Below are 25959 nucleotides of genomic sequence, written 5' to 3'. Positions count from 1 at the left end.
ATGTTGACAACCGAGCCTCACTAAATGGAACAAGTTTGCGGGTATATATTTCCTTCAGCATTGTGCAGACTGTAGTCGTATTTTAGCCCGTTAGACATCTGTGACACTTACCTGGGCTTCTGGTTTATATAAAATTTTTATTCTTACATTGCAAAATCTGTTAACAGAAATGGTGGTTAACAAAGTTGAGTGGAACTGAAGTAATCCCAGAACAACTCAAATTCTGTAATTTTGAAGTCACACCTAAGATGTAAAAGAAAAACTGTGAGGAATGAAATAGACTAAAATGAGAAATACACAGCCCTTAGAGCTTAAAAAACATAATTTTATTTAAATTTGCGTACAGATAAAAATTTACCAAAATTTAAACAAAGACTCAATTCAAATTCCTTCCCACCACAGAAATGGACTTTTTTTTTTTTTTTTATAGATTTTATTTATTTATTTGTCAGAGAGAAAGGAGCTAGACTGAGCACAGGCAGACAGAATGGCAGGCAGAGGCAGAAGAAGAAGCAGGCTCCCTGCCATCAAGGAGCCCGATGTGGGACTCGATCCCAGGACGCCGGGATCATGACCTGAGCTGAAGGCAGCTGCTCAACCAACTGAGCCACCCAGGCGTCCCCAGAAATGGACATTATGAGAAAACGCTACATTCTCTCAATTACATTTTCCCAGCCGGTAGATTCTGGACGGACAAGAGAGGGGAGAAAAGATACCAACACAACAGAATTTGATCTTCAGCACGGTCTTGTCTTGAAATGACTTAATTATGGAGATTTCCATAAGAATCAGCATTCTTCAGTTTTGACATTGAAATAGACCCTTCTATGCCAAAATCACAAATAAGGCTTCTGGCTGTATTTTTAGTGTGAGGTAAACAGTATATTCAATATTAAGGCAAACAGTCGAATACACATGTGGGATATTAATGTGGATCATCCACTGTACGATAGTATGTTTTGGAACATTCAGGGATTTTCTAAGCATTGGAATTAGAAACTCGTAGAAGCTGTTGCAGTGCACAATACTTCTGAATGTCTTAGCTGTGTCTTTTTGAGAGTCTGTCAAATGGAATCCTGAGTTTTTTTACAGCATGCATTTTTTTTTAAATTAAAAATTGTTGTAAATTTGTTGTAAATGAACCAAGGTCTGTTCTCAAATTCTATGTATATACACACACTGTTTGGCCAAATAGACTGCTCCCCCATAGCTGGTGAAACATGCCTAGTGAGCAGGCTTACCATGACGGAAAAGTATGAGAACAGGACATGGATAAAGGTTCTGAGTAAAATCAGATTATTTGGTTGCCTAGCTGTCTTATTCAAGAAAATGCAGAAATGTAGATTTAAGAACTTAGGTACAGTGATTCATCCCCTGGCTCATCCTTTCTCCTTTTTCCCCCAATGGGATAATCATTTCCTTCACAGTGATGACAAAAACATTACTTTTTCCGGCAAAATGGACTTCTTCCTCCAAGAGGTCAGGACAGAGCTGTCACTTCTTGGCCACGCTAGCCACAGACTTCTTGGCTGCGTCCTCCAGGTCGACGGCCGAAGTAATGGGGAGTCCACTGTTACTGAGAATGTTCTGGGCCTCGTGGACATTGGTTCCTAGAAGGTGGGGGTTGGGGGGGGTACGAAGAGTCACTCAAATGAAACTGGAGGTGGTCCCCCGGGAAGTTTCCTACGAGCAGAAATTGTGCAATGCCCAGGTCTCATGAACACAATTTAATTAAACTCAGTTCCAGCTTCTTAGGATCCAGATTTAGCTATTTACATATATTCAGATGATGAATATACTTTTTTTGTTTTATGGTTTTTGTTTTGTTTTGTTTGCTCTTTTTACCTCAAATACCTGGCATTACAAAGATGCTACCTATATTTTTTCTGGCAAATCATGATTTGCAAGGTTCTTACAAAACTGTGAACAAAGAAAAACTAGTGACTACTTAGTCAAGTAGTTTGAAAGAGGAAAATCCTCTGGAAATGATCCATCCCTTGCTTGAATAATCTGAATACGGAGTCTAAAGAAAAAGAATGGGAAATAATATTGAAAGTAACACAAGAAGATGCAAGGACTGACCAATCCCTAGCTTTTCACCAGGAAATGAATCAATTACAGGTTTTAATCAAGGTTGTTGACAGGGAAGAGGGTGTGGCAAGATCTCTAACAAGTGCTGGTCTGGCTAGAAAACAAGATGAAAGATAGGAATTGCATGAGACCAATGGCTTTTTGTTTTTTGGTTTTTTTGTTTTGTTTTTTTGTTTTGTTTTGTTTTTGTTTTTTAAACTGATGAAAAGCTGAAATTTCTGCTGATAATCTATAGTCAAGAGGCTTTCATGCAGGTTTGGCCCATGCCAGAAGTCATTTGTCTTAAAGACCTCTTGAAATGAAGGGTCTGAGTTGGCACTCAGCTAACGTTCTGAAAACCCACCCACTGATGGCACTGGTCTACTGCTTTGGGAAGGACAGCATTCCACACCTCTGTTCTTGCTTCCTCCCCACTCTGTCTGATAGAAAGGGCAGAGGACCCAAAAAGAGCACTGCAGCCTCTGAGGGGGTGTCTCAGTGTCCCACTTCTGCTGGATTTGTAGCTTCTGCAGGCCAAGCTACCCTCCACTCCCTTGCCCAAAGGTGTGCTTCTGCAGCTGACTGTTTAGCATGCAAACTGCCTCTCTGTTCTTTCAGAGCGAATGAGCCCGTTGGAGAAATGTGATAAAATTTAAGAGTCTAATGAAATACCTCATCTTATATCATTTCCTATGCTTCTATCTAGTTAGCAAGACAGAGCCTATTTATAAACAAAGACCTTGAAATATAGGCCTTGGAGGACCTACGTGTACAAATAAAAAGGAGGCACTCGGTCAGCATGTTTCATCCAAAAAGGCAAAGGCAGAGTTAAAGAGGAAGAGTTGTGTTAGCAAGGTGACACAATGTTGATTCTCCTGGGAGCCTGGGGTCCCCATAGTGGAGGGGAAGGGGACACCTGGCACTGCGCCTTTAGTTTAAGGCTGACTCACTGCTGTTTCCCACAGCAATCTGCTGAATGGCCTCTGTGGATAGCAACAACTCAAAAGGTAGGAAAGTTGTTACCTAAGATCCCCAGCTTCTCATTCTGGCTCTGTTGTACGTTAGTTGTGTAACTCCTTTGAGTCTCAACTTCTTTATCTCCAGACACAACATTAGGATCATCTGCCCCATAACTAATACTCATTAAGCACTTTCATATTCCAGATATGATGCTAAATGACTTGTGAGCAGCGCATGAAATCTTTACGATGATGGTGCCTAGATCTTACTGTCCCTCTTTCACAGATGACACAACAGAGATGAGAAGTTGAACTCTGCTTGCCCTAATTATACAAGCCTTCATGTTCTAAAGATATACCAATCTGTCTCCCTGTCTATAAAATGACAATAATGGGGCGCCTTGGTGGCTCAGTTGGTTCAGCGTTCCAACTCTTGATTTCGGCTCAGGTCATGATCTCAGGGTGGTGAGATCCAGCCCTACGTCGTGGGCTCTGTGCTGGGCATGCAGCCAGCTTAAAATTCTCTCTCTACCTCTCCCTTTGCCCCCCATGCCCCACCTCTCCTCCTCTTTAAAATGAGAATAATAATGCTGATAGCACAGATTGTGATGAGAAGCAAATGGAATAATACATGTGAAAGGATTTCATAAATGTCTGTCTGCGCGTCTGTGGCAGACTTGCCTGGCTGTCCACCAAAGTTTCAAGCTTCTCTTCTATATGGGACAGCTGTTGCCAGGAGGAAGCTGCCCAACCAGGAACTACATTTCCCAGGGCTTCTTGCATCTACGTGGTATCACATGAGTGAGTTCTGGCCAAGAGCATGTGAGTGGACATGAAACACACACCTATGAAAGTTGCCAATATGAGCCTCTGTAGTCACCCAGTTTTCCCTGTCTGCACTCTGGAACATTGCCAGCCAAGACACCTTTTTGAAGATGGCAACAACTCCTTCAGCATGGATACTATCATAATTCTGTAGAGCAGAGCACCCCACTTACTCACCCTCTTAGCCTTTATGTGAATGAGGAAGAACATTCTATTATGTTAGGACTTACATTTTAGCGTTTCTCTGTTGTTATAGGAGTCAGTATTACTTTAACTGATATGTTACTTTTTTAAATTTATTTTTTATTTATTTTCAGCATAACAGTATTCATTATTTTTGCACCACACCCAGTGTTCCACGCAATCCGTGCCCTCTATAATATCCACCATCTGGTACCCTACCTCCCACCCCCCGCTCCTTCAAAACCCGCAGATTGTTTTTCAGAGTCCATAGTCTCTCATGATTCATCTCCCCTTCCAATTTCCCCCAACTCCCTTCTCCTCTCTAACTCCCCATGTCCTCCATGCTATTTGTTATGCTCCACAAATAAGTGAAATCATGTGTTGGAGGGGATGTGGAGGAAGGGGAACCCTCTTACACTGTTGGTGGGAATGCAAGTTGGTGCAGCCTCTTTGGAGAACAGTGTGGAGATTCCTCAAGAAATTAAAAATAGAACTTCCCTATGACCCTGCAATTGCACTACTGGGTATTTACCCCAAAGACACAGATACAGTGAAAAGAAGGGCCATCTGTACCCCAATGTTTATAGCAGCAATGGCCACAGTCGCCAAACTCTGGAAAGAACCAAGATGCCCTTCAATGGACAAATGGATAAGGAAGATGTGGTCCATATACACTATGGAGTATTATGCCTCTATCAGAAAGGATGAATACCCAACTTTTGTAGCAACATGGACGGGACTCACTCACTATGCTGAGTGAAATAAGTCAAGCAGAGAGAGTCAAGTATCATATGACATGTTACTTTTTAAGTGTGGTGGGCAGCTTCCAAAAGTGGCTCTGCTATGATCAGTCCCCACCTCCGGGTGCTCATGCCCCTGTATAATCCCTTTGGCTGTGGTTGGAGCCAGCAACTTGCTTCTAATGAGTAAGAATAGAGCAAAAGTGATGAAAGGTCATTTCTAGGACTAAGTCACAAAAGCCCATGTCTTCTTTCTTGCTCCCTCTGACTCTTTGTTCATTCTGATGAAGCCAACTGCCGTACTGTGGACTGTCCTATGGAGAAGTCAGCAAGGACGGAACCCAGGACTGCTTTCCACCCGAATGCCAAGGAGTAACTGAGGCCTACAGTCTGATAGCCCACGAGGAACCGCATCCTGCCAATGGCGACAGGAGTGTGTTTGGAAGCAACCCTTCCCTAGAGGAGTCTTGAAATAACCCTAGCCCTGGCTGACACTTGGAAAGCCGCTTTGAGACCTTGAGCCAAAGGACCCAGCTAAGCCACACCCAGATTTGCTACCAGAGAAACTAAGAGATCAACAACCTTCCTGGTGTTAAGCTGTTGAATTTCAGGGCAGTTTGTTATATAGTGTTTACTTAACTAATGAAGATATTAAGATTTATTATTTCATTAATACAACCTCAGTGTTCATTTTGATTCATTTGGTAAAGTTTCAGGCAAGGTCCCGGAGGTTGAAAAGTAGGACAAAGGATCAGACTGTGGCAGGTGTTCAATGCAGGGCTAAGGGATTGTGACATTAATCTGTGCATAGGACTTTCATGGAATCATGACACGATGTGAAGCCAAGTCCTGACTGACACAGAATGGAATTGGTCTTTGGACCACAAGGTCAATGAAAGTTAAATATATAAATTTCTATCTCCTTCAGCAGAGACACGGACTAGAGTTCTCTGCCAGGGGAGAAATCTAAATTAGGATTTTAAAGAAAGGCTCTCCTCCCTCTTCCCTTTCTCTTCAGAGCGTCTCCAATCTCAACAGACAGCCCCCAAGAACCCCATGCATCAAAGACGCAGGTTCACCTGCCTGAACATCCCTCATCTCTGACTCTACCCTCCTTTGGTGAGAGTCCTGTGCACACAAATCTTGCCCAAGCCTGTCAAGCTCTTTCTGTGTAACTGGACTGGTACAAGAATCAGCAGTGCCAGTAGGAGTGGTAACATTAACAAAAGCAATAATAGCAGCTCTCACTTAGCATCATGCATTGTCCTAGGGTCTCAAGTATATTAGTTCATTTGTTCCTCAGTGGCAACCCTGAGATAGCTACGGTTCCTATTTTCCTTTTACAGAGGGGAGGACTGAGGCACAATTAAGTTAAAGGTCAAAGTCTAGCTAGCCTGGCTAGTAATAGCTAGGAAATAGTGGAATAAACACTGAACTTGATCTTGCACTGGTTTGAAAGACTTCTGGACCTAATGCTTAAAACATTGATGCTGAACCTTGGATGATCCCTTCTTACAATTTTTATAAATACATGACATCATCATCATCGTAATCACAGTGATGATAATAAAAAAAGAATCTTTGTTTTTCAGTCTTCCCGCAATACTTTATTTGAGACTTTGAACTGGTGAGTTTCGTGTTTCTAAAAGCCCTCGTGAGCCAGGTGTTTATAAATGAGTTCTTTTTATTCATTTATTTACTTTTTTGGCCAAGGGCACTGAGGCTTAGTGATTGGCAGGATTCAGTCTCAAAATCCTTTGTTCTTCCCACTCAGTTTTTGATTTCTTGGTGACTCCTGTTTGACATTTAAAATCTGTAGCACTTTCCCATGCATGAGATCATCTAAACTTCAATGATGCTATAAATTACTTAAGAGCAGGGATCAGGTACAACTCAGGTGTCCTGACCTCCCTGTCTGGCTGTACCTACCCTACCCAGTCTCCTACTAGAGGAGGGACCACGTGGTGTTCTTTGCCTGGAGGCAGATGGGGACTGTCCCCACAGCACGACTGCACCTGATCCAAGGGTGATCCAAATACAGGTGAGAATCTGAATGGGTAGTATACATGAAATAGAACGGGGCAGCCCTGAGAAGACATGCACAGCTCTAAGTAATAAGCATGCGAGAGGAAGGCAGTGCAAACATGCAGAGAGGAGTGCTGTCAGGGCACAGGCTGCGGGAGCGATGCTCCGGAGGGCGGCCTCCACGCCCTCGCTTCCTTCTCCTGGGGGCCAGCTGCATCCTGGCTTCCATCCACTCTGAGAACTGCTTAGGCACTTTTACCTGTATTCCTTTCCATGGCTATAGATGAAACCAGCTCTTGACCATTTTAGGTTTTTGATACTACTTGAACTAGTCTCTCTTCCTTGCAACCAAGAAACCTGACTAAGTCAGTTCCTTAACTAATGCCTTGTTCTGGAAACAACGTAGAGCCCGGTATTCCAAAAGGGGTGACATGACTGATTTAGAAATTCATGAACTGCAGAAATGCCGGGCTGTTGGCCTTGAGTCCTCCACCTAGAACTCTTGCCTTCTCTCTGCTCGGCTGACACCCAAACGTTTGTGAGATACCTGTTTAAATGGCATTTTGTTGGGGATGCCTTCCTTGTCACCACTCCCCCACCCTCAAACTAGAGCAGGGGTTTGTCAAAGAGCTTCTACAGTACCTTGTACATCCAGAATCACAGCACTATTGGGATTGCTCACTAACATTTCTCTCTTGCCCACCAAACACAAGCTTCGTGGGGGCTGACACTGTGTCAGGCCGGCCCACCAGGATCTCTCTGAACTCGGTGCAGCAGCTGTTACGAAGCACCTGCTTGTTGATCGACCGAATGACGATGGACAGACTCATACATGGCAAGTGTGCTTCAGGAAGTGAGGTGTGGGAAGGTGCTTTTCTGATCACTTTGCTGGCCTGATAGCCCCCAAATAACTACTAGCATTGAAAGAGAAGCCCCAAACCACCTGAAAATAAGGCGCGACTGTTCCTGAGTTTCTTGGCTTCCGTAGTGGCCTCCTCTAAAAAGCGCTGAGGAGCAGCTGGCTGGCGGAGTGCCTGGAGGACTCCAAGCTGCTGCCCCTCCTTTGGCCCAGCAGCTCTGCTTCCCTTGAGCTTGGCCTTCCACTGCCCTCTTGCTCAAGGTTAACAACGAGGGGGCGGGGCCAGAAGAGGGGGGTGGAACAGCTCTCAGGAAAATGGGCCATTCTCTCCTTCCAGCTGTTCCTACAGGGCCATATCAAAATGCCTAATTGCTTCACAATTCCAGGCTCCACTGAAGTGAATTTTAATTATGCTTGCAGTTACACTTTAATTATAGCCTTAATTATTAAGTACAGGCTAAGCATACTCAGAACCCCAGCATGTGCAAGGGAGGGACAGGGAAAGGAAGGAAGAAGAGGAGAAAATGGAGAGAGGAGAGGGAAGGGGAGGGGTGGGGGACAGAAAGGAGTTGGTGGGGGGAGGGGAAAGAGTCCTGAGGAATAACCCAGAGAGAGACACACATAAAATAAAGAGGTATAGACAAGAGTCAGATACAGAGAGCAAGGGCAAAAATTGAGCCCATCAAGTCTCCAGTGCAGCAGCCTCTATCCTGACCCTGCCAGCACTCTGTCCCAGCACCCAGGCTGGTTTCTCCCTGAACCCTTCTGTCTTGCTGCCCACATACCCTGCTTCCCTCATTACTGCAAGAGAGCAGCTCCAGGGGCGCCTGGGTGGCTCAGTGGGTTGAAGCCTCTGCCTTCAGCTTAGGTCATGATCTCAGGTCCTGGAACCGACACCCCCCCCAACACCCCCCCCCCCCCCATCGGACTCTCTGCTCAGCAGGGAGCCTGCTTCCTCCTCTCTCTCTGCCTGCCTCTCTGCCTGCTTGTGATCTCTGTCTGTCAAATAAATAAATAAAATCTTAAAAAAAAAAAAAGAGAGAGAGAGCAGCTCCAAGGGGAAAGTGCGAACACACAGAGAAGAGGGTCAAAAAGAACACTAGCAGCGTCAAAAGATCACTGGAAAAGAAAACCAGGGGAAGCCTTGGGCAGATGTTTGCTGATGTGTGGGTTCCTTTCATTGACGCTGCTCTTTTGAATATTCAAGGTTGGTTTCTTCTTGATTCAGCAGGTGGCTGACACCTGCTCCCCAGCCTCTTCCTTGTCTTTATTTCTAAATAGAAACCACCATAGCTGCTTTAAACTCCAACACAGAATTAAGAGTTCCAAAGACAGTGTTTATGCCTGTGTACCCAATTACAAAGGGAGTTGATCTCTTCCCCACATTTAAATAGTGCTGCTGACATCCTCTAATATTTATTAAATGATGCATTGCTTTTCAATGAGGCTGCAGGACAACAGTTTTAATAACCACCTAAAGAGATAACTGATTGACTCACACTTGTTCAACTTCAAGCACTTCTTAACATCTGCGGGCTGAAAAGCTGCTAAGCTTTTCAAATCTGCCCGACGCCTTAAAAATGGCAATGCACAGAGAATCAAACGGGAATGGTTTGATAATGAAATCTCAGTCTACTGGCAGAGGATATTATAAAAAGAATAATTATTAAATTTTTAAGTTTCCACTGGTGCATGTTTTACCACTGACTTCCTGCCAGCAGGTGGAGTGAGAGAGCTGTAAACAGAGACGCAAGGTTAATTCATCAAAATCTAATACTTGCAAGAGAAGGTACCACTGGACAGAAATTACTGGGTTTTGTTCAAAAGGTACGCCCACTCCCCCCCACCCCCCAGTTAGGCTTATCACAGGGCTGTGAAGAAAACTACTCTCCAGTCTGGATGTATATGGGAGCTGGGATTTTCTTTTCTTTTCTTTTTTTTTTTTTTAAAGAAAGCAATAGTTGTCACTTACTGAATATACACTAGGTGCAATTAATGTCTGTTGGGTACATGAGTTAACGGGTTCACAATTATCGTATCACTTCAACCATTAGCAACCTTAAAGAAGACCCTGTTGTTTTGTTTTATAGGTTTTATTTATTTATTTGACAGAGATAGCACAAGCAGGCAGAGAGGGAGATGCAGACTCCCTGCTGAGCAGGGAGCCCTACGTGGGGCTCGATCCCAGGACCCTGGGTTCATGACCTGAGCCCAAAGCAGCCACTTAACTGACTGAGCCACCCAGGCACCCAAGAAGACCTTGTTTTTAATCCCTCATTTTACAGATGAGATAATTGAGGAACTGGAAATCTTAGGAACTTGCCCCATGCCCCCAGCAAGTCAAAGGCTAAGCTGAGATTAAGAATCTAGGTTTATCTGACTATAGAGCCACAGGACAACCACACAGCCTGACCTTCTAGTGCTAGAAAGAATCCTAATTATCCTTTAGGATAAATCTCTTGTTTTCACTAGAGGAAACTGAGGCCCAGAAACATTAAATGATTTGTTCAGGTCAAATTACCAGTGAGCCATGACAGGTCTGCCTCTCGGCCTGGTGTTTTAAGTCAGGGCAGTTCTAAATCAGCTAAGAATAGTTTTTACATTTTTAAATAGTTAGGGAAAAAAATCAGAAGAATAATATTTTCTGATGCATGAAAATTACATGAAATTCAAATTTCCATGTCCATAAATACAGTTTCACTGGCCTACAGCCAAAGTGATTCATTTGCAGATTGTCGACGGCAGAGCTGCTGGGACAGAGTCAGCACGGCCCATAAATCCTCCAATACTTCGACCCTGGCTCTAAGCAATGGTATCTTCCCCCCCCTCCGTCCTGGGGAGAAAGGAGGTCAGTGGAAACAAACCCAATTCTACAAAGCAGCAGATTCCTCCTAAAATGTTCTCTGTCCTTTTGCCCTTGATCCTCCTTCATTATTCTCCTTTCAAGTGACAAGCAGATAGAAGAGGTCCATTTTCTTGGTGACATGTAAATTTAGATAACGTATCACATCTCTTTTGTCCTATTACTGTACTGTTAAAAATGGAATCCTTCACCGAGAGTCCGGGGTAGAGTCCCGCTGTGTCGGCAGTCCTCCCCTGTTTGAGACGACGTGCTCCCCACGGCTCACACCTTGCTCGGCACACTGTCGCCAAGGCTCCCTGAGTAAGCCCCTCGGTCGAGCTCGGAATCAGGGTAATGATGGCAGCTAACGTTTACTGAGCCAGGGCCTGTATAGGTTATTTGAAAACGCATCCGCTTCTTACAACAACCGCATGACACTGCTGTATGTTTATTCCCATGTCCAGATGAGAAAACTGAGACTTTATACCTGGTTTGGTCACGAGAAGTTGAGTGACCTTGGGAAGTTACTGTGGTTGGATGAGTATCTTACAGAAATGCCTTGTATCCTTCACCTTTTGGGAAAATCAAGAATGACTAAGATACCCTATAGGACTCTCTCTTCTGTACCCCTATATTCCTCGGTAATTTCTTCTACTGCAGTAAGAAGTAACCACTGCTGAGGATGTGAGTGTGACAAGTGTTCTCAAGATGCCAGCGGGAGCCACTGCTCGTACTGACAGGAAGCCGATGGCCGGGTCGTGAAGCTGGTGTGCACGGACTTAGGATTGTGCTAGCGAGGGTGAGGACGAACTCTAATATATATCCATCAAGGGCTCATGTGAGCTGTTGATGCTTTTGTTTTCAACTATGTTAACTGTCCAAAAAGGCAACATATAAAATATGTTGGTATGGGAGGCTTACTGTTTTTTATTTATTTTTAAAATTTTATTTATTTACTTATTTGACAGAGAGAGAAAGAGAGATCACAAGGAGGCAGAGAGCAGGCAGAGAGAGAGGGGGGAAGCAGGCTCCCTGCTGAGCAGAGAGCCTGAAGTGGGACTCGATCCCAGGATCCTGAGATCACGACCTGAACCCAAGGCAGAGAGGCTTAAGCCACTGAGCCACCCAGGTACCCTGGGAGACTTACTATTAAACTGGAACCGAATGAATCCTCTGACAAGCAAGAATGCTGTAAAATTCTGTACCTACTAGGAATAGAGCCATTCTTGTAAAGAAGGGGTGTTCTATATACCTAAGCATCTGCACGGAGCTCCCCTTCGTGCCTTTCTTCAGTCTACCTCATGGCTTTCAACTCACGTATATTCTAACACATGGGTGACTTCAGGACTTTTCGAAGGTAATTTTGGTGGTGTGAGACTTGTGTCTGGAATCCTGATTTCTGGAACTCCACGGCTGCCTGAGAGGGGACATCAGTGCATCGCTGCCCAGGATTCTGTACCTGCACGGGGGAACGACTGCGAGATCTCACTGCTCATCTGGTCCTTGAGAAATTACTCTTACAGCCTAAATCTTTCTCAGCTTTCACAAAACCATTCAGAGCTGAGGATGGAGAGGGCTTTAGACTCAGAGATCACGAGGCGTTTCCAGAATTCTAGGTCTTGCTGCTGCCCTCTTCTCTACCCACACCAGGCTGCAACTTAGGCCCCACTGTTTGTCTCTGAACGATGCTTTATTATGGCAGAGCCATGCCCGTTCCTTTCTATACTGTCTACACTGCTTCTGTGCTACATGGCAGAGGTGAGTGATTGCAATGGGGAATACGTGGCCCACAAAGCCTAAAATCAGGCCACTTACAGAAAAAGTCTGCAGACCTTTGCTGTCTACAGCCCATATTTTTGGCCTTGTGGCTGTGGCATACCCAGGCTCATCTCACGCCTTTGCAGCCGGCAGCCCCCGCTTCCTGCTTCTGATGCAGCAGGCAGCTGGACTGGCAGTGGCCGGCGCTTGGCTCGAGTGCTCCCACTCTTCGTTCTCACCTCTGTGGAAGACAATGACCCCAGAGCTCTTTGCCACTGAGCTGGGGTATAGTCTCAGCATCTTTCTTGGTACAGCACTGCAGGCGGTCACTGCTGATAAAGAGAAGGGGGCTGGAGATCAAAGCTGTTTGTCCTGCCTGTTCTCGAACATTCGAGTGGAGTCTTTCCTCCTAGATAGCTCTGTCTTTGGCCAGCCTCAACGTGGTACTCTCCGGGACAGTCTTATTAAGAGGACCACCTGCTACCTCTAAGGTAGGACAGATAGAATCTACCACGGTGTCCCTCTCCTCATCACAATGTGTTCTCCTTTTCTTTGGTGGCCGATCAAACACGACTTTCAAGTGTTATATATGGAAACTGAGGCATGAAGAAATGAACCAACTGATCACTCAGAAAACACCCACAAAGAGGATGGTGGTGTTGTGATGTGCAGGACTTAGGCTGTGCTGGTCCCCAGGCCGGCCGTGCTCTAGAACCCCTCATTATTACGAGTGCCCCGCAGAAACAATGTCAGGCTCCTGTTCCTGAGGGAAGGACCACTGGCTAGACTGAAGCGGCCACCTGACCGAAACACAGCCCACACCCAGGGAAGACCGATCACTGGATGTGCATCAGACGGGCATCTCCTTCCAAGCAGAGCATAACACTGTGGGTCTCCCCTCTGACTACCGCTGGCTCTGCGCTAGCAGCAGAAACACTTCTCTGACTGGAATGTCTGAAAGGAGAAAGATAGCATGTGCAGCCCAGCCACTTCCACTGCCTTTCCTTTGGACTGTGCTCTCCCAGCCCTCCCCTCTGGGTCCGTGGTGCCTGTGACTGGGTGTGTCTGGGGTTCAGAGTAAGAAAGATCACTCTCGGTATACAAAGTGCACCTTTGCCTTCTTCATCAGTAATGAAAGTGATACTCTGGTCTCTTAGACCTCTGACATATTTCTCACCAGATTCCCCAGATGGGGAAGGAGCCATTGGGTCTCCTGAAAGACCCCAACAACATGGACCAGTGGGATGCCTGCCTTGCTAAGGGGCACTGAGTAACTTTTTCTTGTGTAAGGCAGCAGATGTCCAACATGGCAAACATTTCAGCTACTCACGTGAACCATCTAGAAGTAAAATGAAGATTCAAAGTGCCATATCTAGTGGATTGTCTGGAAACTTAAATATTCTACCTAAAAAGCTTTCACTGCCCTAAGACCTTGGGTTAGGTCCTGTGAGACTTGGTGTGATGTTTAAGTGCAGCAAAGTTTAAACATTCAGAAGTGTTTATCGATTTAGACAATGAGAAGATTTAAGGCTCAATGACAGAGCAGGGTTTTCTCCAGCGTGTCCTCTGGTTTAATACGGCTGCTGATGAATTTAACACTAAGGAGGGTACTCGGGGAGAAGATGCTAGTGACGGGAAGGAGGAGAGGTGACAGACATCCACAGGAAGAAATCAGTCTCAGAAAAGGTGTATCCATGGGGCACAGAGAAGGAGGAAGGAGATGTAGAGAAAGCAAGGGGAGGAAGAGTGTGCAGAAATTGGGGACAGAGAGGGGGATGGGGATCAAGCACAAAGAGGAAAAGAGACGCACACTGGCCAAGAAGATATGGTCCCTCCTGGAGCCACATCCCACGGACCAACCACAGAACGAAAGGGGGAGTCAAGAGCAGGGAAAGGCGTGTTTGGGCAGGCTGGGAGCCGAGGGGGGAGAACAGGTGTACCTTGCCTTAAAAGAGAAGAGGGATTGAGCAAGGAAGAGAAGAAAAAAAACTCGGTGCTGAGCAGCTGTTGGGAAATGTGCAAAGAGGCCAGGGTCAGAGAGCCAACCCCTGGGCGCTGCTGGGCATCCACACTCACTCCGCCCGGGCTCATGCCCCCACTCAGCCAGCGGACCCTTGTTCTCTGCTGACTCTGAGGGGAAGCAGCAAACCCTGAACAAAAACTTTCTCCAGCTAGTCAGCCACAGCAGTCTGACAGGAGTTAGAGGAATAATGGCGCCCTCCCCTTGGTCTCACACCCTCATAGTCACGGAAGACTTGCAGAATGGGTGCCACCAAGTGTGTGGAGACACAACTGAACACTCCCTGAACACTTTAGTCTTGGAGGTTTCTTTTCCCCTTGGGCAGACCAAAGCATCATGTAGCAACTTTACTGTATCTGTGCTAAGAAAGAAACTTGATGTGCTTTGCTCTGAATGGGGCTCCAACTCGTCAGTATAGCAGAGATCAACAGTAAGGACCTGTGCACACCTGCCCACAAGGTGCTAGTCCATTGTTCCAGAAAGTAAAAGAAACAGGATACAAAGTTTCTGACTGAGAGATGTTTATGTTCTCAACAACTGTAAAGAGAGTTAAGGGCACATTTAGAGAGACTGACAAGGATAAGGAAGGGACCCACAAGGGACTCTTGTTTTGAAAGATTATTTGTCAAAAGAGAAGCAAAATGTTTATGTTGCTGAAACAAACCATTTGGTACTGTATGGAAGAACCAAACTGGAAAGACTTGGCTAAGAAAAAAAGAATCCAATCTACAAATCATCTAGGCTCATTATTGTTTATGGCTTAACTTGAAATCATAAGGAACACCTGAGAGAAAAGCAAATTTCTTTTCAGACTTATTTGAGATATAGAAGTTTGCTGCAGGGGCGCCTGGGTGGCTCGGTCGGTAAAGCGTCCACCTTCGGTTCAGGTCATGATCCCAGGGTCCTGGGATCGAGTCCCACATCAGGCTCCCTGTTCAGTGGGGAGTCTCCTTCTCTCCCTCCCATTGCCTGCAGCTCTGCCTGCTTGTGCTTCTCTCTCTGTCAAATACATGAACGGAATCTTAAAAAAAAAAAAAAGTTTGCTGCAGATTTAAATGGGACAATAAGGAAAAATGAAATTTTTTTTTTTTTTTGGAAAAGTTCTCTAAAGGTATTGGCAGGCCCTGATCTAGAACCGCAAAACTGCCCATACAAAACCCAAAGCTTTGGCTAAAACAGCTTTGCACGCTGAGTACACGAAGGTGTTAATAAATGTCTGTACATTTTTCAAACTTGTCATGGGTTGGGCTACATTAACCATCCAGGTAACTTTTTTGCCAAGTATATATACAAGTTAAAGAGGGGTAAAAATATGTCTCAGATTATTTGTTCTTTATTCATGCTAGAAACAACTGTGTACAAAACCTAAACCTGCTCCCCCCCAAAAGACAACTGCTCAATTTACCTAGGAATCTTTTATATACAAATAGTCCTGTGTCTCAGCTGGTAAGTTCTGTTGTGATAAGGCAAGTAAATACATCTAATTATAAAATTACCATTTTCAAAGAGGAGAGTAAGCTCTTCCTTACCCACTGGTAAAACAAGTTGTACTTATACAGCTGAGAACAAAGATTTGTCCGCAAAATCCCACTAAATCAAGTCTCATTTGATTAATTAAAACTTCTTTCGTCAAAACATTTCTAATACACTGTGTGTAGCAACAGAGTCTCGAAAATATGGGTCACAGATTAATGAGAATTATGGCAAGATCTTAGATCTTCCAAATGGCCATTTTGCAAGCAAGAAAAACTAGCTTCTTTATTTATAGGAAGTAGATGCTACTAACAAAACCTGTTATTGGTTTCTGAAATGCCTGTTATCTTGGTCATTAAAAATCTGTCATTTGTTTAGACTATATAGCCATGTGTCAGAGTGTCTGAAACTTAGCAAGTTAACAAATGTTAGCAATAACACTTATTTATTATTGTAATTCAGACCCCATGTAGAATTTGTCTGCCACACTTAGTTTTCATGTGTCACTGAGCTTTGTCACAGAGGCTGGGGTGATGGGTACCTTTTCCCATCTCCCTTTTCTTACCTGGATGACAGTGCACATTCTGGGGATGTGAACCAATTTTAATATGAGTATGAATAAATATAATTGAAAAATTCATCAGTTAAAGCAGAAAATATCAGTGTTAAATCAGGTTAAATAGCAACTACCACTAGAATTGTCCAGAATGTTCCTGACTCTTCACCGACAAGTTGTTTGTTCAGAAAAAAGGATCCATGTCATGCACTATGGTTGGGTAAAGTGTAGCTGCATGCATAGACATTTGTGGGAGGAGAATTTGTGTTCCAACCCAGAGAAAGCTAATGGAAAGTCTATACGGAGTACAGAGAAATTCCTCCAAAGGTCCCAGTAGTTAGCAACTGTTCCCCACTGGAAGTGCTGAGAACAAGACTTCCTGTGACAGGACATTTTTGGTTTGGGTTGGTTTCTCCTTTAACTAAGCTGTACTGCAGGAGAACAATTTCTAAGACAGCAAGATCTGAGTGTGGTTTACGGAGGAACTTCAAAGTGGGTCGACCTACCCATTTTTCTATCACGTTTCTCCTTGGATCACTCCTCAGATTCCTCCCTCGGTACCTCCACATGTGTCCCATCTGACATTATAGGCTTATCTCAACTAAGGATGACTAGACCACAACGTAATACTTCCCCATTCTCTCTAGCGAGACCCCACTTCTGACTTGCCGCAGTCCATCAACCGTGCCATCCTGCATTCTCATGGTCATAGATTTAAAACCCAAATGTCCCTCTTTTTCTCTCTCATTTCCTTTCCTATCTCTGCTACTGTCTACTCGACTTCTAATTCTACATGGCAAACCTGTCCGGGTTTCTAGTTTCCAGCTAATGTTGTAAACTCTGACTATGGACATGATTTCAACTTTGTTTTTGTTTTTGAAAAATTTTTTTTTTTTAGTGTATTTGACAGAGATCCCAAGTGGGCAGAGAGGCAGGCAGAGAGACAGAAAGAGAGAGGGGGAAGCAGGCTCCCCGCTGAGCTGAGCAGAGAGCCCGATGTGGGGCTCGATCCCAGGACCCTGGGATCATGACCTGAGCCAAAGGCAGAGGCTTTAACCCACTGAACCACCCAGGTGCCCCTGTTTTTTTTTTTAATTTAAGTTTTTTTTCAGTGTTCCAAAATTCATTGTTTATATACCACACCCAGTGCTCCATGTAATATGTACCCTCCATAATACCCACCACCAGGCTTACCAACCCCCTACCCCTCTCCCCTCCAAAACCCTCAGTTTGTTTTGGTCATACTATGTTGTTGCAAAGCCATTACTCTCTCCGGCACAGGCTTCTGATCTACCCAGGTCCTAGGTTTCAGGTTATACCACTTTTATGGTCCCAGTACCAACTGTCAAGTATGGAACAGATCTCATGCCTTGCTTCTGATTCTTTACCAAATTCCCTCTCCTTTCCTTTCCAATGATTCAAATCTTACTTATTTCCATGCTCATCTTGGAAACTCTCCTTTTATAATATCTCTCTGCTAACTCACATCTCTAAATGTACTATAATTATAGTAGTCAATGTTGAATAAGCTTAAAAAGGAGACTATGCCAAAGAAAGTGGGCTGAGCTACATAGGCACTCAGCTTAAGGGACACATTTTACAGAAGTCTCCACTCCCTTAACATAAAGAGCACTGGCTTGGTTTTTATTTAGTTCCTTTTACAGGGCCTTCAGGGGTAATACCATCATGGATTTTCTTCATTTTGTTATTTCTGATTAGTGTCAAGAGCAGAATTAAAGCAGAATTCTTTGCTTTTCTCTTGTACCAACACAACATGGGGAAAGGTCTGATTTGGTGTGGGCTGTTGGTTTCCCAGAAATCACATATGGAGATTAGTGACCTTGATACAAACCATGTTGAGTGTGAGACACATTTTTCACACAAGAGGAAGAAATGAAAACCAGTAGGACTCCAGAAATGTTGAAAGCCCCCCTGCTTTTGGTATCTTGATAAAAGGTCCTCGATGCTCCTAATGGGATAGGGGTCATTCCAAGGGAGGAGAGGAGAGGCAACGAGGTCACCAAGCATATTTTTAGACTCAGAAATTTGGGGGGACAGTATTCTTTTTGAGTTCATCTCAAATCATCACATGCAATTCTCCATGGTACACTGCATGGTGGACACTGCAAGGTATTGATATTTGCAAACATGCTGGTGGCTCTCTGGGATGCCCCAGTGGTCATCGCTACTAAGACAAAAGCAGTCTATTAGGGCCAACACCCATTAACATTTTGTATCTATTATCTTGTATTGTTCATTTTTTTTTCTTTTTGTTGTATTTCCCCATTTATCTAATAACTAACATGGCTGTTTCTATTTCTACACATCCTACTTAATATCTAAAGCTCAGTGACCCAAACAGTATTTATTATGTTAATTAATGATTTTAAAAAACCACAAGCATCTATTTTGGAAGTGCATTAACTTAAGAGATACAAATCTGGGGCACCTGGGTGGCTCAGTGGGTTAAAGCCTCTGCCTTCGGCTTGAGTCATGATCCCAGTGTCCTGGGATTGAGCCCTGCATCGGGCTCTCTGCTCGGTGGGAAGCCTGCTTCCTCCTCTCTCTCTGCCTGCCTCTCTGCCTACTTATGATTTCTGTCTGTCAAATAAATAAATAAAATCTTTAAAAAAAAAAGATACAAATCTGATTGTCTAAGAAATTGGGAAATTGCAAAGTTTCTTCCTAGTAGCTCTAAGACAGCAAGATAGACCTCTGAGGCAGGCAACAGAGATTATTAGAGGAAAAAATATCAGATATGGTATTTTGCTTAGTGCAGCATGTGTATTATCCAGAAACACAAAATACAGATATAGGAGAGGGGTAATTTAATACTTCTGGAACACTAAGTGCAGTGAGAAAATAAAAGAAATGCTCTTTGTTAAGAAAAAAATAGTGAAGTAGAAAAGTAAAGTGGAGTAACTTTGATTTCTATGAATGCACTCACAATAAATGATTATGGGCCTCTGCTGAACCATTCAAGCATACAAGGGATCACAAGAAAGAAGGAGCCCACCGAAGTATACACTCATTTCTAAGCAACAGACGCGAGTCTAATCTGCTTCAAGAGACTTGCTCCCTTTGAAGAACACAATCAGCACTGACTTTTAGAACCTGAGGGTTACTGGTCACTTGGACCCTGAAAACACTGTGACATCCACAGTGAATTATACATACTCTGATGACGCCACTAACTTCTTGATCAGTTTTTTCAATGCAGCTTTGCCAGTAACCTTTCCTTTTATTGAAATTATTTTTATAGTGATCAATTATGTCACATTTACATTTTTAAGGAGGTTTAATTCATTCATATGTTTTAATGTCCATATTAAACTTTGCCAACGGGTGCTCCAGCTACTTCCATTTCCTTTGTGACCATATTTCTTTCAAGTCCATATGGTGCAGACCTACATCTGTGAGGCGGCAAGTCTCAGGGAGAAAAGGAGAATGGCAGAGAGTGAGAGGAAGAAGAAACAGAAAGAGGCAAACAGAAAACAAAACAGACTGGAGCTGCTCTGGGACCTTGACCTCAAAAGACAGGGATACAAAGAGCAGGGTCAAAATGTCCCTGGACTTGATCTTGAGGGGAAGAAGGTCTCTAGGGAATTATGGCACCAATACAAGGTTGGGGAAGAGCCTCTGTATTGTCCCAAGAACAGCACCGCAGAATTCTCCTGGGGCTGCTTAGTCACTGTAATCTGAACTTGCTGAGCAGGTGGACGGCCTTTTGCACAGGTTCTCACACTGGAGGGCCTGTTTTTGCTTCTCCGCTACAGAAGTTTTCAAAGCGTGGTCCATGGAATCCTGGGGGAAGTCCCTGACGCAAAAACTGTTTTGATGATAATAACAACAACACTCTGTTGGCACTTGCACTGATGAAGGGTGGGTAAAATGACTGGCATGTTACCATGGACGCAAAGGCATGGCACTGAGCTGTAGGAATGGCCACTGTATTTTTACCACCATGCACTTGCAATATGAAGTTGCCACTTGCAGGTAAGAATGTCCTTGAGGGACAGTAAAGGAATATTAATTTTATTAAATCTCACCTGAGCATAGGTCTTTTGAATACTCTGAGTGACCGTGGGGCACGTACACATAAAATAAGTCTGCTGTATCCTGAACTGTTATGGTTGTTCTAAAACATGCATTTGTGCAACTGTCTGAGTAGCAAGTTACACCACCCACTTCTCTATGGAACATTATATTTTCTTGGAAGAATGACAGACACACTGCGGTTATCCTGACTTAGGAATGTGGTACCCATTTTCTCCAAAATGAGTGAAGCCAGGCTGTCACTTCGAGGAAAACAGCTAACCGATGTGTGGCTGATGATAAAATCTATACTTTATTTAAAGTGAAAATCAGATTTCTGGAAAAGTTGCATCTACCACCTTGACAGCATCCCAATATTTAGATGTTTTGCTGATGAGAATGGTGTGATATGAACAAATGTGAACTTTTTGATATTGTATGTTGAAATGCTCCAATCTTTGGATGATCTGCATAATTCCGTTATTTTCCATTTGCATGGTACTGCAAACCATACATGTAGAAGATCCGCTTAATGTTTAGGACAGATCAACAGATTTTATTTATTTGTCTGTCAGAAAGAAAGTGAGAACACAAGCAGATTCCCCTCTGAGCAGGGAGCCCCGACTCAGGGCTCGATCCCAGAACACTAGGATCCTGACCTGAATCAAAGGCTGACTCCTAACCAATTGAGCCACCCAGGTGCCCCAGATCAATGGATTTTAATATAAGAGTATGAAAAATCCTCTGAAATAGTTTCAGATTTATATACTAATCTTTAAAAAAAAACTACTATTTACTAACTTTAGTGTAGTACCAATGAAGAAAGAAAACTCACAATTACATGAAATGGTTATTAAAAACCCCTCCCTTTTTCAAATGACCTCTGTAAGGCCATATTTTCCTCACATACTTCAGCCAAAACAACATATTGCAACAGATATAATGCAGAAGCAAATATCAAGCTAGATAGTAAATAAAGGGATTTGTAAAAATATAAAACAGTGCTGCTATTCTCACTAAAATTTTTATGATTTTTTCATGAAATATGCAGCATAATATATTTGTATATAAAGCATACAATCTAAAATTATTGTTGAAAAAGTATTTTAAAAATTCCAAGTAGTTATACTCATTACCAAATTAATTTATTTTTTCTACAATTTAATTAATTATGTAATCAATTAATACCAACAGTTGTAACCCAAAATTAACCTTAGCCCTTTAGGATCCTCAATTTTAACACGTAAAGGAGCCCTAAGACCAAAACGTTCAACAACCATTGCTCTTCCATGATGAATAAATCTTGGGGTAGCATTTCTCAGAGTGTTTCAAAGCACTAATTTTATGAAGTGATTCATAATTCAAAACCCCACCCTGGAATGAGTGTGGAAAATATGGAGAATCATAACCTATGCCATTCTTTCTTTTTTTGAAAGATTTTATTTATTTATTTGACAGATCGAGATCGCAAGTAGGCAAAGAGACAGGCAGAGAGAGAGGAAGGGAAGCAGGCTCCCTGCTGAGCAGAGAGCCTGATGCGGGACTCGATCCCAGGACCCTGGGATCATGACCCGAGCCAAAGGCAGAGGCTTTAACCCACTGAGCCACCCAGGCGCCCCAACGTATGCCATTCTTGGAGAAAATCTGTCCTCACTAGCTTGCTAGAGACTCAAGAGAAGTATTTCTGTAGAGCATCTGTTTCACCTTATTTAGCCCAGTGATTCTATATGTTGTCTTAGGAAGTCTATACTGCAAAACCCACTGGCACCTGATCTTGGGCACTGGAGAAGTCTACCATGACTCACCTTCCAGCCGGACAACCAGGGGCACCTTGAGTTCCAGCTCCCGGCAGGCTTTGGTGATCCCATTGGCAATGATGGCACAGTTGACGATTCCACCAAAAATATTGACAAGAATGGCTTCCACCTGAAGTCAAAAATAGGAAGGTGCCCGTCAAAATGCTGTTGGCTGACATTCTCAAAATTAACTGCCTGAGCAATAGACAATTAGAATAAGACTTGTTGTTGTTGTTGTTATTGTTTTTAACCACAGAATATAAAATGTAGGACAAAAAGCCCAAAAAAGGTTAAAAAAAGTAAAAACTTAGTATTGAATGAGTAAATAGCAATATATATCATGACCATATTAATTCATATTCTCCCATCACTCAATTCTCTGAACTCAACATGGAATCAATCAACACTCATTTATTACACTGCTTTTTCTTATATTGTTGTCTAAAACTGTTCCTTTATGAGTAGTGTCATTTAAAATTTTATGAACTTATTTCTTTCCCTCCCCCCTGCTTTATTAAATTTTTATTTGTCATCGTGCCTTAGGGAATATTTCAAAAGTAGGAAGTTAGTGATTATTTGCTGTTTCGTTTTAGTAGGTAAAGATTTAAGCTTTTCCATGCTTCCTTAATACCTCTTTGATATGCAAGAGGTATATTCTCAAAAACCAGAAATAGTTTAATTATCTTAGATAACAACATTTTGATTAAAAAAAAATGAGCCCCAAAAGAATGAGATACAAGCTCATAGCACAAGTAAGGATCTGAAGAAAGTTAAGCCAGTGACTGGAATTTTTCAGAAATGTAAATTTAAACCCATCATGTTAACCTGTTTGTACATATTTCATATTCAAAGTCATGTGGACCAAAAAAAGAGAAAAGACTCATCCTGACTTGATAAATAGGTATAAGAAAATCCTGTATAATTAACATGAAGAACAAGATAATGAAGAGAATTTATTACCTAGATTAATTGATAACACCCATAGAAAATGGTTATTCATCAAGCTGGAGGCATCAAAATTCCAGCGATGGCATCACAATTAAATTAGGGTACACAAAAGCATATATGTGTGTGCAGCACACCAGTTTAAATCCTGTTACTTCAATATGCTAAATTAACTACACAAACAGGAGAGATATGAGGAGGGACCTCTCGGTGGTTCAGCCGGTTCAGCATCCAATTTTTGGCTGTCTCCGCTCAGGTTATGACCTCAGGGTCATGAGACTGAGCCCTGCATAGGGCTTCGCGCTCCATGGGGACTCTGCAGATTCTCTCCCTCAGTTCCTTCCTCCACTCTCTCTCATAATTAAATAAATCTTAAAAAAAAATGCAAGAAAAGAATGCCTTCCATGTGTTCCCCATTTAACTGTTTCAGAAAGTACCCGATGTGAACACTTAGTTTAAATATTGATTCTTGCCTGAACCCTATTCAGTAAGTCCAGTGGAGGTTAGCCCTCTGTAGCTGATAAAGCTCCAAGGTCACACAGAGAGCATGTTGCAGCGGTGAGGCTCAAAGTCATCCATTCATGCCAGATACTACCACTGGAATCCTGGGCTTCAGACTCAGGTACTTCATACCCCCTCTCCTGAACATGGCTTCCTTATCTAAAAGGCGTGAGTAACAGTACCTAGTCTACAAGGTTGTTGAAAGGCTTAAATGAGATAATACATATAAAATGTTTAGTACATTGCCTGTAAAGAAATTAACGGATATTTATACATACATTTATTTCAACAAGCAACAACAAGAGTGGACAAGTTACCTAGACAACAGGTAAGAAATAAGAAAATCCCTCTCAGTACTCTACAGCTATGTTGAATTAGAACAGAATGGAGGCACATGCTTAGTGACGCTCAATAAAAGGCAATGTCTTAAGAATAAAGTAAATGAGCGATATTTTTCAAACCAATTAGAGATGGGGGCCACTCCCCAACAGAAACCTCCCATTACCATTCACAGCAGGCTGACTGGTAAGCAGAAGCTTGCTTTCTAATGACAGCTATTAAATGTTGTTAGCAATGAGGCTTGGTGCAGCAGTAGTTTCCAAATAGCTGTGGGATGGAGAGGCAGTTGCCAAAACAATGGAATAAAAAACACTCAAAGGCAATAATGACTCCACGGGGTCCCAGAGAGAAACTCGGGAACTGCTGAGGCTCACTCAGGTTTGTGCACGAGGACAAGGCTTTTCCAGTGAGGTATACACGGCCACCTGGACAGGTCTGCCACATTTCAAACTGTACATTCTTTAAGGATGAATTCAGAGGTCACCCTGCACCCCCATCCCCAGTGTGCAACTCCCTTGTGGAGGTTACCTTTGTGCTCCTCCATGGCAGGACCTTGTGGGGACAGCTAGCATAATCCACGGCAGAGCACACTCATCTACTAAACAGTGGTTTCAAGAGTGGATGGATTAAATTAATTTCAGTAGATGTTTAATGACCATCCTCCTTGTACTGGGTACAGAGTGAAGGGCTTAGGATATGGAGATGAATAAGATACCACCATCGTCCTCAAAGAACTCAAAGACTAGTTTGAGAGCCAGGCCAGTAAACTGGTGATTACAATCCAAGATCTGCAGATGCCTCATACAACGAAGACCAGGGTGGGGTCAGTGATCCAGACTGCTACCATCAGAGAGGTGATGTTCTGGTCCACAAAGAAAGAGAAAGAACAGGAAGTCAGGTAACCAAGAGCAGCCAGGATGAAGGCCAAGATCAGTTACCCAACTTTGTTTGCTCGGGACTACAGGCTAAATAGGGAAGTAGCCCAAGATTGTACGGGTTACAGACTCGCAGCTGCTAAAGGCCAGGGATGAGAACTTGGCTCTTTTTGCTTAGTCCTTCCCTTTTCAGAGCTGGGTGAAGGCAGGTGTTGAAAGTAACTGCCTTTGGAGGGGGCTGAGAAGGCGGTCATGGGAGAGGCAAGGAGGGACAGAGGGAAAGAAGGAGGAGCACATGAGCAAATGTGAGCTAAGAGATACAGTCCATGTGAGAGTGTAAGAGAGGGAGGCAGGAGGGAGAGAGGAAGGGGAAGAGAGAGAAAGAGAGGGAGAGGCTGAGAATGCAAAAGGGAGAGAGAGGGAACACAGTGTGGAAGAAAGGAGACTGTTGAACCAATACTAACAATGCAGTTAGGACTTCTACGAGAATACCGAGACAGCAGTACTCACGGGCTGCTCAGCTCAGGAAAAGGGGATTGCTTAGAACACCTGCTGTGCCACAGAGCATGGAGAGGAAAATCACCACCCGGGGTGGAGGGAAGACCCCACTCCACCCGAGACGATGCCATTCTCTTCCACTATAAAGTAATTTGCTGCAGTCATGTACTTTAGCGGAAATCTGATTTAAGGTTTCACTCTGGGCCAATTTCTATAATTAACGACTGTAATCTACAATCTCAAACTGAGAATGAAATTAAGACGGTTTGAAAATGAAAGCCTTGTGACATCATTATTATTATTTAGCATTTATAAACCATGTCCAATTTTCGATGTGTGCCTCACGTGTGCACTCATTATTACAATCACTAACTGCTGTTCCGTGACAATACCAACAGCAACTCCGAGTAGTCTTTTTGTTTTGTTTTGTTTTCGTGGCAAAGAGAACATTGGGGAAAACAAAACAAAACAAAAAAGTCAGTGGTTAGGTCTATTTAGGTACCAAGAGACTTTCCCGGTAGATTCCTAAGAGCTTTTACGAACAGGCTTTTCCGAATTCTCAGATGAGAATGACAAGGGTTGCTATTTACAGTTCCAGAAAAGTTAAAGATCATCCAGTAAGGCAGATCCGGGGCCAGAAACACCGCCCAGGTCCCCAGC

The 25959-nt window shown here is 43.4% G+C and overlaps 1 protein-coding gene across 2 annotated transcripts in view; it reads right to left on the bottom strand.

The window, feature by feature from the left end:
• Nucleotides 1-304: 304 nt before the first annotated feature.
• SUCLG2 (succinate-CoA ligase GDP-forming subunit beta) overlaps nt 305-25959 on the bottom strand; it is a 184428-nt gene continuing 158773 nt past the window's right edge. For both annotated transcript variants that reach the window (XM_082691378.1, XM_082691379.1), the window contains exons 9-10: nt 22151-22271; nt 305-1610 (exon numbers count right to left, since the gene is read on the bottom strand). In XM_082691378.1, coding sequence (XP_082547504.1) covers nt 1495-1610; nt 22151-22271 — 237 coding nt within the window. In that variant the 3' untranslated portion in view covers nt 305-1494. The remainder of the gene's footprint in view (nt 1611-22150; nt 22272-25959) is intronic.

The sequence above is a fragment of the Mustela nivalis genome (assembly GCF_964662115.1).
Source record: "Mustela nivalis genome assembly, chromosome: 1".
NCBI classification, from domain to species: Eukaryota; Metazoa; Chordata; class Mammalia; order Carnivora; family Mustelidae; genus Mustela; species Mustela nivalis.
This window is presented reverse-complemented; position numbering and strand designations above follow the sequence as displayed.